Below are 14745 nucleotides of genomic sequence, written 5' to 3'. Positions count from 1 at the left end.
AAGGTAATTCTGGTCTCAAGATTTGTAGATGGGGCACTGCAATGTTGATGTCCAAAATGTGCAAAGTTCGTAAAATCCTTCATATAAGTGGTCCAGACCAAGCCCAGCCCAAAATTTGGAGATGGGACCCCAGGTTTCCCCAGTGGTATTGAAGGATGTTTTAAATGCAGAGGAAAAAGTAATCATAACTGTGTCTAGATACAGTGTTTTGAATCATTTTAGTACTACTAGAAGTTAATTTAGATAGACAAGCAGATTTAATTATAATGTAAACACTTCAGGGTCTGGTCATAATGAGAATCATAAAACCCCTAAAATGTTTATGTGAGATTTTGCAAACCATGTACCAACTGCACATGACTAGTGTAAACTCATAATAAATGGAATTCCCCTTTTAGAGAACGCTCAGTCATATTTCCTGGTGTTTTCCAAAAGACCCCAAAATACTGAGAGACTAGCGTTGGAAAATAGAAGCAACCTGAAATCATCAAATGCTGTATTTTAGAATAAAGATTATATCAATCTTTATTAATACATCACTTCATTTAAATGCATCACAAAGTGTTTCCCACAGTGAAAAAACAATACAAACAAAGAAGGAAATTGTCTCACTCTGGCAATGTTCCCACACAATGTACTGAAATATTACTGCACCACTAGACTGTGGCTTATTGCACAATTTATAAACAAACTCTTAATACCAATCTGTTAAAAACATATAACCTAGATATTAAGAAAATCAACCTGTAGCTGAAATTAAATTTACCTATTTTTCTAATTTACATTATGCTATTTAAAATACAATGTGAGACTTACAGGGCATCTACTAGTCATTTACTCTTTGCATTCATTCATGGTTCCCTTTTTATGATAACCAGACTGAGGAAGTAGCTGTGAGTGTTGAAGCAGAATTTGAGGTATGTTGTGGTACTATGTGGTACTGGGTTGTTACTCATGACTGTGCATAGGTGTTTATCAGCGCAGACAGGAAAACACTTAAATGTGAGGCTACATTTACCCAAACCTGTGATTATACACTCAACTCTCATATATAATGCATTCCCCTCTCGCTCAGGCAAGCCCACTACTATGTATGTAGAATGACTTATTACAGCTATCACTTTTTATTCCTCAGATTTGAACAAAAATCTTATAATTAGTGCTTCAAAATCATACACTTTCACTCAAATAAAATAAGTGCTAATTGTAATTTTTGGAGTAATGGTAATTTAAGCATATAAGGTAATAAGGATTTAATGAAAGAAAAATATGTTTTATACAGTTGCACAAATCTTTTATCATGACCACTAAAATCGCTAAGGTGCATTAGACTATTGTTCCTGTAGGGAAATCAGTCCTCTGCCTTTGAATCGTTCTCCAATGTAACTCAGGAAATCTGTCAGGAGCAGGGGTCAGCTGCAGCTGCACATCTTAGACTTCTAATATCATAACTAGTAGGGCTGCAATATTAATCACAATCAAATCGAACTAGCAGTTTGAATGGACGCGAGTAGGAAATCACAAAGGATGCAGTTGTTAAAGAACCACAATTTCCTCCACAAACAACAAAATAGTCTTATTCTGCATAAAGATGGCTGACCATGTAGTTTAGATCTGTACAAGCATCTTCTGAAATGTCAATTGTGTATTAGTTTATCAGTTCATATTTCAGTTTAAAGTTGTATGCAATCTCAATATTTGTCAGAAAATTGCAATTCGATATTTTCCTTAAATCAGCCCTAATAACTAACCATGTCACTGCAGTTACTGTCACTATAATACTACTTATAGCCTACCATTACCTTGACCTGCAACCTAACTATTATTCTAAATCTGAAATATACTTATGTGAACATTTGATCAAATTTTTTTATAGTATTAATTTTATCCAAAATGTTATTCACAGGCTAGTAAAAGGGGTTTCTCTTTTGTCTGGTTACTTCCCACCTCTGGGTTTCTACATTGCAACATTGAGCTTTACATTCCAGCATTGAGAAAATGCATTTAGTGACAATAGTTTTTAAGCGAAAACAATATTGGCAAAAGTCCCTGGGCTAATTGCTGAAAGGTGGAACTGTTTGTCAGGGCACATATGAGTCACAGATGTTTTAATGGCACATGTGAAAAACAGCATTTTGGATGTGGTCACTTGGATGTGAGAAACCTGGAGCACTTAACTTGCTGTCACTGCGAATCTTTAATGAGTAGCATCACACCAACTTTTCATTTAACATCTAAGCATTTGTTTACAATGATATGGAAAGAATAATAAAATAGAAACAGTTTGTGTCGCAATATACTGTAGCTCCACCCCCACTGTATAGCTCAAGCTGCTGCTACTTATAAAATGTGCATTGGCAGCCATGTAAAATACCAAAGCCAGTGCTGATTATTCACTGTCCTTACACTTTCTCAGGGGACCAGGACGTGTGGCTTAAACTAGGAGTGAATGTAAGGAAGTGGTTTAGGTTATTGAGGTTCTGCTCTTTTGCTTGTGTGTGGTGTTTTTGTGGAAAAAAAACATTGAAGCGAATGGAAGCTGGCAGCCATTTTGCCTCCAAAAACAAAATTCCCGACCTCTCCACAACCGTGAGACAGGGGTTTGAGTTCCAGTCAACGCCACAACTAGATCAACAAACCTTTGTGGTCTAGACATGCGGCAGATTCCCACTATTTGGGTTAGTGTAACTCAAATCTCACATTTTCAAAACTGGTTTACGCCTTGGATCATTTCCAGGAGTGGCTTTAGAAAACTGGCCCAATGCTGTTTTTTCACTCAGCGTAAAGTGCAGGGTGTGCAGTGGTGACGCTCACTGCTCTACTATGTCATTAGGACCTCGATGTCCCAAATAAAAAATTCCCGTACAGTTCTGAGCCCCCCACTCTAACATCTGCTGTATATGGCATTGTACACCCCTAACTCTCTGAGCATATGCCACTCTCTGTTCAAGCTAAACTGCCTCTAAACCTTCTTGAGTTGTTTTACACACCCAAATTGGTATTTGTGCGGTACATGCATAATTGCAGGTTTGGTTGGCAAATCAAGAACTCTGGCAGGCTCTGGGCTCTGAAGGCTTCCCTCAAACTATAGCTTTGGGATAGCTATTAATATACCCTACAGACTGTAGCACAGCGCTGGGCCTGGACTTTTCTACAGACTCAAGTGCACAATGAAACAACAGAACTGAGACATGAGGTCTTTTAGTATGTTCCATAATCCACCTTTACCTAGTTTAGAGTGTGATCCACTCTAATTCTGATTAATCCTTATTTAAGTCTAGTTAGTGTTCACTTGGTTCATTTATGACGGGAGTCTTCACACAATTTTGGAACACTTGTATGTATGTTGGCATGTATTTATTTGCACAGAGTAAAGATTTGCTGTGCAGTTTTGAGTTAACTTGCTATTTTAAGACTGCATATGCTTGAGTTTGAATGAATAGTTTTTGGTCATGGTGTTGCATTTCTCTCTGTGGGATTACATGCACACAGTCAATGTTTATTTATCCCAGAAAAGGGGGTGCAAAAGCAAAAACGTGTGTCCTCCTACACTCTTAAACTAGGGTGTTGCTCCAAATTCGTGCAGTGAGAGCCGGCACAGAGGGAGTGGACTCTGTTCTTCCTCCCCCTCACATCTGGACTATTGGCAGGACATTGTTCCTGTGTGCAGCTTCTTTGTGTTATCTAGAGACACAGGAGTTTAGGGAAGGGCAGTTTCTGGCATGTGCACTGTGAGAACGTGAACAGATTTTACACTCTTTTTGTGAGATAATTAAAGACAAAACTTAGGAGATGTGAGAAATACATGCTTTTACTTTGACAGCTCAACCATTGATTTCAGTGTGTTTGGCTTATGTGTGTAAATCACTGTCGCTCTGTGGACTACTTACTTGATATTTGGTCCAAGCATGTGGTGCTGCAAGTGCCTCTTGGACATATAGACATCTAAATAATCTTTAAATTATAACAGCGTATTCTCTCAAATCTTTCTGTTTAATTTTCCCTGAAATTTTTCAAGGACTATGCAGCAGCCCTAAAATAGCTGGATTTGAGTCTAACTACTAAACAATAAAACAAAAACAAAAAAAACCCAACAACAATAAAAAGAACTAAAACAGTTCTATACACAGGCATATGGTGTGTAATCTAATTATGCAAAAGGTGAAGGTTGGACATCTATTCTTGTCCACCTACACCATTAAAACGCTCCCCCCAAACCCCTCAAAATATCCAGCTGGAGGCATCTGAGTTTTTACTGCTGTTGGAATTTAGTAGGCTACACAAAATTGAAGATTTCAAGCTGCAGAACGAAATGAGCTGCAAAGGCAAATAAACTTTTGAGCACAATTTGATAAATGTTCTTGACACTGAAGCTTACAGAGTTTTTGATGCCTGAAATATTCCACAAACCAAACATTATCTTGCATGTTGGCAAATACATTTTATTTATTTTGTTTTCCTGTTTGTTTTGATATTTTAACACTTGTCCAAATGAATTCCGTAGTGTGACGACCCAGGTGCAGAATAGTAGCCTACTGGTGTAACCACAAGCAAACACGAGCTTAGTTTCACTGGGCAAAACACGCATTAGGCGGCAGCATCATCGCTACAGCTCATACCCGGGTTCACGCTCAACTCAACAACCCACAATTTGCGCCTTTTAGTGTTTTCACTCCAGGACTTTCCCTTGACTAAGACAAATACTCAATTCTCTACAAACGTGTCGTAGCGTGTCCTGCTGATTAAATGCAATAAAGAAGCACTTGATGGTAATTGCAGCACTTTAAACTGCACAACTGATAGTTGTGGTGCGTATGCGCAGTGCACGCGCCCTCTGAGCCGCTGACGTCACATATTTAATGCTCCTACCTCAACTCGGCGCTGTGCAGTCTCCCAGTCTCCCCGGAGGAGCGTGCCCCATCATCAGCGTCTGGAAACTCCGAGCTGCACGGTAAACTACTTTACTGTGAACTTTTCTTAGCTCTAGGCAGGCACAACTGCGTTTTGGTTTCTCTGTTTGATGTAATCCTATATACCAGTGTTTGCTTGTAAAAAAGCCATTAAGCTAATAGTTCAAGAAGTTGTCTGTCTTAGTTATTTCATAATAATCTAGGGCTGTTTATCGCCAAACTGATCCGAATTACATGCAGCTTGCAGTGCACACAGCCATAGATGTAGTAACATTAAACTTCTAACATTAGTCTAAGGTCAATTTTGTCCGACTTTTTTTCAATTCTGTGGGCTGGTGTTTGACTTACGCTAAACAAATCAAACATAGGCTACCTTCGATTTACCTACTTGATTCTTAATTTTACAGTTATTTTGCATTCATTTCAAGGTTTTTCAATATGAGCTATTTATAACTAAAGTTATCAACTGTATTTCTCTTAAAGGCGTCTCTAATGTATTGTGTGTGCTTCTTTCAGTTCTTCAAACAATGATGGATATAATAACCGCAACTCCGTTTTACCACATCAATGCCACAGAAGTCACTGGGAGGAACGGCTCTTTGTATGATGAAGATGAATATGACTACAAGGACGAGCATGCTGAGCTAAGGCAGTCCCTCAACATCATGTCCCTCATCGTTTACTGCTTGGCTTTTGTGCTTGGCGTATTGGGCAATGGCGTGGTTATCTGGGTGACTGGCTTCAAGATGAAGGAAACTATCAATACGGTTTGGTTTCTCAATTTGGCTGTGGCAGACTTTCTCTTCACGGCTTTCCTGCCACTCAGCGTGACATACACAGCCATGGATTTCCACTGGCCTTTTGGGAAGTTTATGTGCAAACTCAACAGCACCATAAGCTTTTTAAACATGTTTGCCAGTGTCTATATTCTGGTTGTCATCAGTGTGGATAGATGCGTGTCTGTGGTCTGGCCAGTCTGGGCTCAAAACTACAGGAGTGTGAGAAAAGCATCCTGCGTTAGTCTAGGGGTGTGGGTGCTGGCTCTGATCCTCAGTGCTCCTTACTTCATCATAAGAGACACAGGTCGTTCCTATCACAATGAGGACATAATCAACTGCTTCAACAACTTTGCTTTCTCGGACGACTATGAAACACCTGCGGTCAACCAGCTCAGACAATTTCGGCATCAAGCTATGACCATTACTCGCTTTCTTCTCGGATTTGTTGTCCCCTTCACTGTCATTGTCTCCTGCTATGCTGTCATAATTCACAGACTTAGGAAGAACCGCAGTTTGGCTAGCCAGTCCAGTCGTCCTTTTAAAATTATTGCTGCTGTTATTACAACATTTTTCCTTTGCTGGGCTCCATACCACATCATGGCACTAATTGAGTTGGTCCATCACACGGCCAGTCCTCCAAGTGAAACTTTGGACCATGTTATCACAATTGGGGTTCCTATTGCCACTAGCTTGGCTTTTCTTAACAGTTGCCTAAACCCACTGCTGTATGTGTTCATGGGACAAGATTTCAAGGATAAAGTTCGCAAATCAATCTTAAAAGTCCTGGAAACAGCGTTTCAGGAGGAGGTGTCTCGCTCGTACACCTGCACAAACTCAATGATCTTAAGTCGGAGTAAAGAGAAGTCTGTGTCTGAAGCTGAGGTATAAGACAATGGCAGAAATACTGTCAAATGTACATATCTTTGACACCACTGTATATAAAATTACAGCTATCCTTTTTATTACTACTGCTTTCAGTTAATCTTTAATTAAGTTCTTTAATTAAATGTTACATTCTACTAAAATATATGAACAAGAGCTCCCCTTTTGTTCCATTGTAAATATGTTTTAAATAGATAGGCCTATATGTTTACACTTTGTAATATGTACACATATGTGCCAGTTCTGTCAACAATTCGTGGATAAATAAAATATTTCTTAAGAGTTTTGTACTATTTTTGTCTAACACAATCATGGAAAAGACAGTAAATAATAATAATAAAAAACTAAGCACAAATTAGTTTATAATACAACAGCACCCAGCATGGCTTCTGCATAGACGTTATGGACTACATTAAAAAGCTAGATGACTTTATTTGTGTTCATTAAAAAAATTCATTATTAGGTGTGCAATTCTACTCTGTTATTCCCTAGCACTTCTAGTCCATTATATATATATATATATATATATATATATATATATATATATATATATATATATATATATATTCCATTAGATTCGGATGAGAATAGGCCAACACATAGGTCTACTGTAATTTATAGCACATTTACTAGTTGACTACTACTTAAAATGTCTGTTTACAACTGGCAATAACTGTCCATTTGCAAATGATATATAGGCTTATAAAATCGAATATTTATGAAGCATACCCCCTGGACAGATAATGCCGTTATGGGATGTTAGAGGTTTAGCTTAAATTGGGGAAAAGTCTAATTTGCTGTCTAATGGATTAGGATAGGAGGATTAATTGATAGGAGGAATACATTTTGTATATTCAATGTAAAATATGTTAAATATGAACAGCATTCTAAGAGCATTCTCAAGTCATTATCTAGATCTATGACCTTTTAAATGTATAATGTAAATTGTTTTGTATTAGTATTTAAATATGACCCCAGGAAGAGCAGCTGTCAATTTGGGGATCCAAATAAATAAACAAAATAAATAGACAATAAAGAACACATTTTATAGTAGGTCTATGCAACCCGCCCAATTCATGACGTCGTATATTTGGTGGAATTCATGGGCATGTCGCAAAATGTCCTTAAAGCATACATTTAACGCCAAAAGCCTGAGTCGAACGTAGTTAGCACTATTTATGCTCCAAACATTTCGTTTTTATTTTCGAGTTGAGGTCGACGTGGTTTCCGCACTCTCCTCCTGCTCACTAGAGGGCGCCTGTGCACTGTGTGCACACTGCCTTTCTTCGCCGGGCCACACCAGCGGCCACAGAACAACAGAGCAGCCAGACCAGACGAGCGATGTGTTAGCGAGTGATAAAGACAGCTACTGTGATAATACGGACGATCCACGGAATCCATGTGAAATTACAGTGAATACTGTAGACACGTCAAGTCAGATGTACTAAATTGGACGGTAAGTTTATATTGATTGCACCGTGTTAGCGATCACATGCTCTCAACCCCTTTGCTAAACGTAAAGATCGTGTAGTTTGAGATTGAATCCCTCTGACATGTAGCGTTTGACAATGTATGCATTTAACATCAGATTTAACAAAGAATCCGCATTAATTATTGCTTCAGGATTGCCTCATTGATTGTTCAAAAATGATTTACGTACACCTAATTTTGATAAAAGAATGGCGGAGGTAGACTTTTTTCAGGCACATATTTTCTCTAGTGTCACGCAAGCTGCTACACAAGTGAGTTACAAGAGCTGGAAAAGGGTCAGTATAAACTGTCATTAGGAGTTTGTGTATTCCAGATTAGTGTGGTCCACGGCTGTTGGCAAATTCATGTCCTGTTAAGTTTGTGGCTAGCTTTGTTAGTATTTCACAGGTGCATACAAACAAATCCTTAAAGTTTGACCGTTTGTTGTGTTTTGCTGTTTATAAATCATCTTTTCGGATATTTTGAAAATATAATGAAATCAATAAGAAAACTGCCTCTTGACCCCAGCTGGCGGAATGACACGATTGTCGTCTGAGATCTAAAAGCCTCCAAAAGCTCTACATCTAGTTTGTGGCCAGAATTAAAGGCACTGCTTCGGTGTTTCTCAATTCCCAGGACCCTTACTCCAAAGACCACTTTGTACCACTCCTCTGGAGTTGGCTCCTCGCTAGCTGACCCAAGTGTCCTCTTCACACCGCTTGGAGCTCATGTGAAACAGACTCCGGAAAGAGCGATTGCACTGTGTCACGTGACCAGATCAAACGCGATAAAACCGAGTTTTAATAAATGCATGCTTATACAAATAAAATATCTTTATAGTGTCAAGTATCTTTATGGGTCAACAGTCACTGAACATGTGAATAATGAAGGCTAAGTGAATAATATGTTATCAAATTGTGTAGGTTCATTATTAAATATATATATATATGCAGTTTAAAACATCTTCAGATGAACATTTTATCTTCAATCCTCTTCATGAAAAGATTTTGCTCAATTTCCTGCAATTGTCCTGATTTGAAATCCATCTGATAATAGTGTTGTCTGCAGCGTTGTGGGTAAAATAGAAAAAGTATTTACTTTTTTACTGTGTAATGACTTTATTTTATTAAAATGTATTTTACTGCTTAAATAAAGTTTGTAGAAAATGAAAGTTGCAGTGCATTGTTGGCAATTTGCAGTGCTCCAAAGTGGCCAAGGATCCGCAGGTGCATCCTTGGTAAATGAGTCAAATGGAGGAGTCAAGTGTGGAGGATGTTAGAGCTTTGGGGGAATTGGAACACCACTTGGCAGAGCAGTGATGACGTGGATCTCTCTGAAGTGGTTTTGAAGCTGAGGATCCTGGCAATTGGGAAACACCCACTCACTATGTTTACAAGCACAGAGAACTCCGATTGCAATAGACAACTGTATTGAAATTGTTGAAAACCAGACTACCCTTGTCCCAGTCTAGATGCTGGTCAATGAACAGAATAGGCGTGAACTAGTTATAATAAGATCTGGAAGATGAACCAAAGTTGGTGTTGTATTTGTTTCTATGGCCAGTGCTCATTGGAGCATAATGCCAACAATTTTTTCTTACTCAATTATGGCCTCAATACCTGCTAGTGGGCTAGTGCCTCCCACTGTGTGACGACCAAAAGATATACCGTGTGATCTCTGACAAATCAGAGGGATGCAGCTAGAGTTGGGCTAGGTATCCAAACTTCTTTCATCCAGAGCCGCATATCAAAACAGATGAAGTGGAGAGCCACTTGGCCAAGGACTGTAGGTCAATATAGTGAATAATTCAAATATGTCCATTTGTAACATGTTAGAATGGCCTACCAGACCTTTATTCATGCTTAGATCCTCAATAGGACACACTAAATATTCAATAGTAGATTTTCAAAAACTTGCAGTAAAAAGTACTGCTAATGTGGTCGAATTCACCTGGAAGCCTGAGAGCCAAGAAAAATTGGTCTGAATGCTGCATTCGGTCCCCAGGCCATAGTTTGGATGTGCCTGGGTTAAATCTTACAAAGATGACTTTTAGGCGCAATGAGGATTTAGCTGATGTTGTGAAAATGGAGAAGAATCCCTGTTGGTGCCCTGTCAGATACTGTGCAGCCCGGTGGTGCCACGGCACTCTGGATGCTTTACGGAAGTCTAATTTTACTGGCTGCAGGAGCTGACCACAAGCCTTTTCCCTTAATAAGTTAGTTATTGCAGAAACATGTGGTCTTGCACATGCATGAGTGTGCTACCCTTGAGGGTCACATCACAACAAAACCGGTCGGACACAGGAGTTGCAGATGGACCGGATGCAGTCACTGCTGTGAGACTTGGATGGATGCTGCCTTTTGCAGAGAGTCATTCAAATACTCATCATATATCCTCATTCAGAACAAAAAAATATGTTTAAGCAGAGCTTGCCAGACTTCTCTTTTTTTTTCCCCAGGTCAAACACACTGGGAAAGAGCTATATCTATAGCTCTTTGTCTTATCGACTTGCTTAGCAATTAACTTCAATTCAACTGCTTATATCTGAATCTTGTCCTTTTAGTTATGTCCCAAAGCTCATGACCATAAGTAAATGTTCCAATGAAGATTGACAGTTGTGTTATGTACATGTGCATGGACTGACAAACACACACCCTTTGCAGACCTGTGGTGTTTCTTTTGCTCAACATCAGTCAAATGCAGGGGAGCCCTCAAATGCATAGCTTCTTATTTCAGTTTAGTGCTTTTCTTAGTCAAGTGATTTTGCTAGTTTGTGCTGTTGCACAGTTCTGCACATTTCTGTGACTATTTTAATGATTAAGTCCCATTGGTATTTAAATTAGACAATGTAACTTAAATGACTACATTTTTGTACATCTTAGTATAACGTTCTAAAACCAACTTAACTAAGCTGACACATTGGTTGATGCATAGAATAGGCCTTGCACTTCTCTGGCTGCAAATTTTCTGCCCAGCAAAATTTTGGATGCTGCATTTCCTTTTCTCGGCTATCTATTGTCATAGTTCACTGAGGTTTACACTTGTTTTGGCATTGGGCTGATGATCTGATGTTTGCTTGGCTGTTCGCCGGAAGAATGCCCAAACTCATCTGATCTCAGAAGCTAAGCAGGGTGGACTGGTTTAGTACTGGGATGGGAGGCCCAGTTTTAGCCCGCTGAATTTGGGTGGAATGAAAATTTTAAATGGGTATCTCTAGAGGTATGTGTATTTATTTTGCCTATAGCTAGAGCTGGAAAAAGGAAATTGGATTTAGAGTTGCGAGATCAACGGAGTGACCAGAGATGTTGGCATGACAATTCCATGCCTGTAGATTCTCTCAACAAATAAAGTTTGGGGTCTAAACAAGATCTTGTTAGGACTCAATCTTGATTTCAGCTAGAATACCTTCAATAAGGCCTTTTGCTTTTACTTCCTGCAAAAGAGCTTAATGGAAAATGGGTGACACTTTGGCCTGCAAGAAGGGTCTAGGTTTGATTCCTAGTAGTTCACACCCGCCAACTTTAAAACATGCAATGGCCTCTAAAACCTCTTGGCCAGCCTGACCAAAACATCAGCTCAAGACCTATAGAAGGTGTTGCTGTTTGATCCTGATTACAGATAGATGCTCCTAAACATTGAATGATGGGTGAAGTGCACATTTTTCTATGGGCATAATATAACCTAAAATCTGAATCTTATAAAACAAAAGGCCTAAGCTATACATCTTCTGTTGCTAACATGCTAACATAATATTACTCACAAAGGGCTGTTTATTGCTGTAAGCATCGCAACATTAATTACTTTGGTTTGTTGTCGTTCTAGGTGCCTTGGAGGAGTCAAACTTGGAAATCAGTCAAAGCCACTATAAAGAAAGTGATGCCTTCCGTGCTCGGACAAAATTATTTCATAATGGAAAAACAGAAGGTATTGGCAGAGTGTTGCACCTTCATCTGCACAATATGTGGCGATGGATTTAGTCAATATCAAAATGTGTTAAGTCATATGTCAATCCATGGACCTTTAGAGTCTTTTACCTTTGATGGCTCATCAAACGGATTTGAAGTACCCAGAGAGTATGTCCTTCAAGAGAATGGTACACTAACTGCATTGACTGGCTTAACCCATACTGAATACACAACTAAACGACCGTCCTCTCCTGGAATATTACCATCTCATTTCTCATGCCCTGCCTACACCATGTCTCCATCACAGAAGTCATTCCCCAGAGATGTTTTGGCATCAAAATCTTTGGACTCGAACTTGAGCCATTCTCATGGAGGCCTTTACCACTGCGAACTTTGTGGCAGAACTTTCAACAGCTTGCAATTCTTACATCGTCATCAACAGTATAGAATTCTAGATGGTGGTTACAGGTGTACTTTATGTTGTAGGTTCTTTAAAGGTAGACTGGAATTTAAGAAACACATGCAAAACCACACCTATGAAGGATTTCACTGTTGTGGATACTGCGGTAAGCGCTTTTTAAAAACAGATTCACTGAAGGCTCATATAAACCATAATCATTCATCTACCAAACTATTTGATGAGTTGGAGAATAGTCCAGATTTGAAATTGGAGAGATCTTATACCTGTAAAAAATGTAAGCTCTCTTTTTTTTGGTTAACAGACTTTCAGATACATTCATTTTACTTGTGCAAAGGGAGAGAGGTGTCGGCTACATTTGAAAATGAAGTAGCCTCTAGGGTTAGTCTGAAAACTTGTAATGGCACATCTACTCATGCTAAGAATGGAGCTAAGAAATTGATAAATGCAAGCTGTGAAAATGACTCGACATATACATGCGGTTTGTGTGGGGAGCGATTCCCTGAGTTGACTGCCTTGAAAGAACACCATAGGACGCATGAGTCTAAACAAAAAATAGAAAATTCAACTCGAAAAGCAAAGTCAGGTAAGAGGCTATTAACAAAAGGAAATTGCAGAATTCGTAAAAAACATTTAAGTTTCACAATACATCCATGCAAGCTGTGCAGTTGTGTTTTTCATCATTCTAATAGCTTAACCCAACATATGAGACACCATAAGGGCACAGTTCATATATCCAAAAGCGACAACCAAGCACTTGGCCCTGACAATAACAATGACTCTACAGAAAATCAAAGGGCAGCTCATGGAAACTATAAATGTCACAAATGTGAGAAGAAATTTGGTCTTCTGTGTGTCTTTAAGACACATTTACGCTATCACAGAAAAGAAGGCAAAGCCACAGCAGAATCTACAAATTCCTCTTCTCAAGATGAAAAGCAATGCCAGGACACTGCAGAGAATAGTACTCATGATACTGCTCCAAATGAAGAGCATGTCCTTGAAGAGGATCATATTGTGGACAAAGAGCAAAATGGTGTTTGTGCTGCAAGTGATGATAAGGAAAATGTACCCGAGCCAGTTTATACATGCACTAAATGCTCTCAGACGTTTGCATGCATGGAAACATTTGTTCAGCACCAGCTTACTCATGGTTCAGAAAACTAAAGGTAACTTTGGAAAAACTTTCATGTATTACATACTCTGCTAATATCCACATTAAATGGGAGATTACTGATTCAAATGTTGTATGTAATTTAAATTTTGCTTGTAAATTAGCTTAGTATTATTTAGACTTTAAGGAAAGGTTTGGTCTTTTAGAAAGACTAGAAGAGTATGATGATGATGGTGGTGTCACCGTCTATACCACCAATCATTGAAGAACTTCTAAATGTATTCATATTTTTGTGTTAATGTTTCTTTTTGGACCTTTTGAATATCTTAATTAAAATATAATGCAATACAATAACTTATATTTATTTTCAGCTGAAAAAGAAATCTTGCACTGATTAAAATTTTCGAAATGGGTTTAACTATTTTTCTTATATTAAAAGAAACCAGTAACTGTTTTTATCTCGTTTATTATTTTATTCAATGTCTGAAAGTTATTTTGCTCTGTAATAATGTTTATTCCTGTTAATGGTGGACTATGTAACCTTTCTGGTAGAGTTCTGAAACATATTGCTTTGCCTGGAATGTTTCACAGTAGGGCATTGAATTATTTATCTTGAATTTATTGAATTACAGGGGTTTTCTTGCCCAAAAATGCATCGAAAAATGTGTATATGTGCTTTCTTACAGTAATCACGATCACCTCTCCACCGATCTGACCTGTAACATACTGTAAAACATTCTAGTGAAAGCACTGGTATCTCAGTGAAGACGATCAGGCAGTGGCCCCTCTACCAGAAAAGTTACATGTTTGCTACAGTGAACCAGCTCAGCATGGTGATTTATAAAATTTTTGCACCAGATCCCTTTCCCTCAGCTTTATATAGAGACTATAAGGGGCACAGGTCATCTTGAACAAGCCCTTTTGTAACTGGAGTTGGTCACTTGTTTTAGCCAGGACAACTATATGCCAACTAGGTGAACAGATGTAGCTTAACCCAGATAGACAATGGCTGTGTCCCAATTCGCCCACCTGGCCTTAGAATCACCATTGGAAGGGCGGTTCGAAGGGCAGTGACGTAATTTCCGGCGCGACAAGGGCTGTCCCATTTCAACCCACCCTACTGAATGCGGCCGACAAACCTGCCCTTCCCTTTGCACCGTTTCCATGGAGATCGGACGTATCCGAAGCCTGCATCCGTGCACACTTCACGCACTTCTATATCCCGTCATGCACAGCGCCTACGCAAAAAAGAGAAGAAAATGGAGTC

General features: G+C 38.9%; 3 protein-coding genes across 3 annotated transcripts in view; 2 read left to right on the top strand and 1 right to left on the bottom strand.

Moving 5' to 3' along the window:
- The window catches only part of LOC117383448 (trypsin-like), a 108580-nt gene that overhangs the window by 2583 nt on the left and 91252 nt on the right, over positions 1–14745 (bottom strand). The window lies entirely within an intron of this gene.
- On the top strand, positions 4815–6851 carry fpr1 (formyl peptide receptor 1). The gene is made up of 2 exons (XM_033980626.2): positions 4815–4951; positions 5427–6851. The coding sequence occupies exon 2, from the start codon at positions 5438–5440 to the stop codon at positions 6575–6577; it is 1140 nt and encodes a 379-aa protein (XP_033836517.1). The 5' UTR covers positions 4815–4951; positions 5427–5437; the 3' UTR covers positions 6578–6851.
- On the top strand, positions 7880–13587 carry si:dkeyp-84f3.5 (uncharacterized protein LOC334144 homolog). The gene is made up of 2 exons (XM_033980618.2): positions 7880–8027; positions 11864–13587. Exon 2 carries the CDS (start codon positions 11918–11920, stop codon positions 13529–13531), a length of 1614 nt encoding a protein of 537 aa, XP_033836509.1. The 5' UTR covers positions 7880–8027; positions 11864–11917; the 3' UTR covers positions 13532–13587.

Source organism: Periophthalmus magnuspinnatus, chromosome 16, assembly GCF_009829125.3.
Source record: "Periophthalmus magnuspinnatus isolate fPerMag1 chromosome 16, fPerMag1.2.pri, whole genome shotgun sequence".
Taxonomy (NCBI): domain Eukaryota; kingdom Metazoa; phylum Chordata; class Actinopteri; order Gobiiformes; family Gobiidae; genus Periophthalmus; species Periophthalmus magnuspinnatus.
This window is presented reverse-complemented; position numbering and strand designations above follow the sequence as displayed.

Bases quoted from the DNA above. Each gene is read 5' to 3' on its own strand.
- fpr1 (XM_033980626.2), top strand. From the start codon at position 5,438: ATGATGGATATAATAACCGCAACTCCGTTTTACCACATCAATGCCACA.
- si:dkeyp-84f3.5 (XM_033980618.2), top strand. From the start codon at position 11,918: ATGCCTTCCGTGCTCGGACAAAATTATTTCATAATGGAAAAACAGAAG.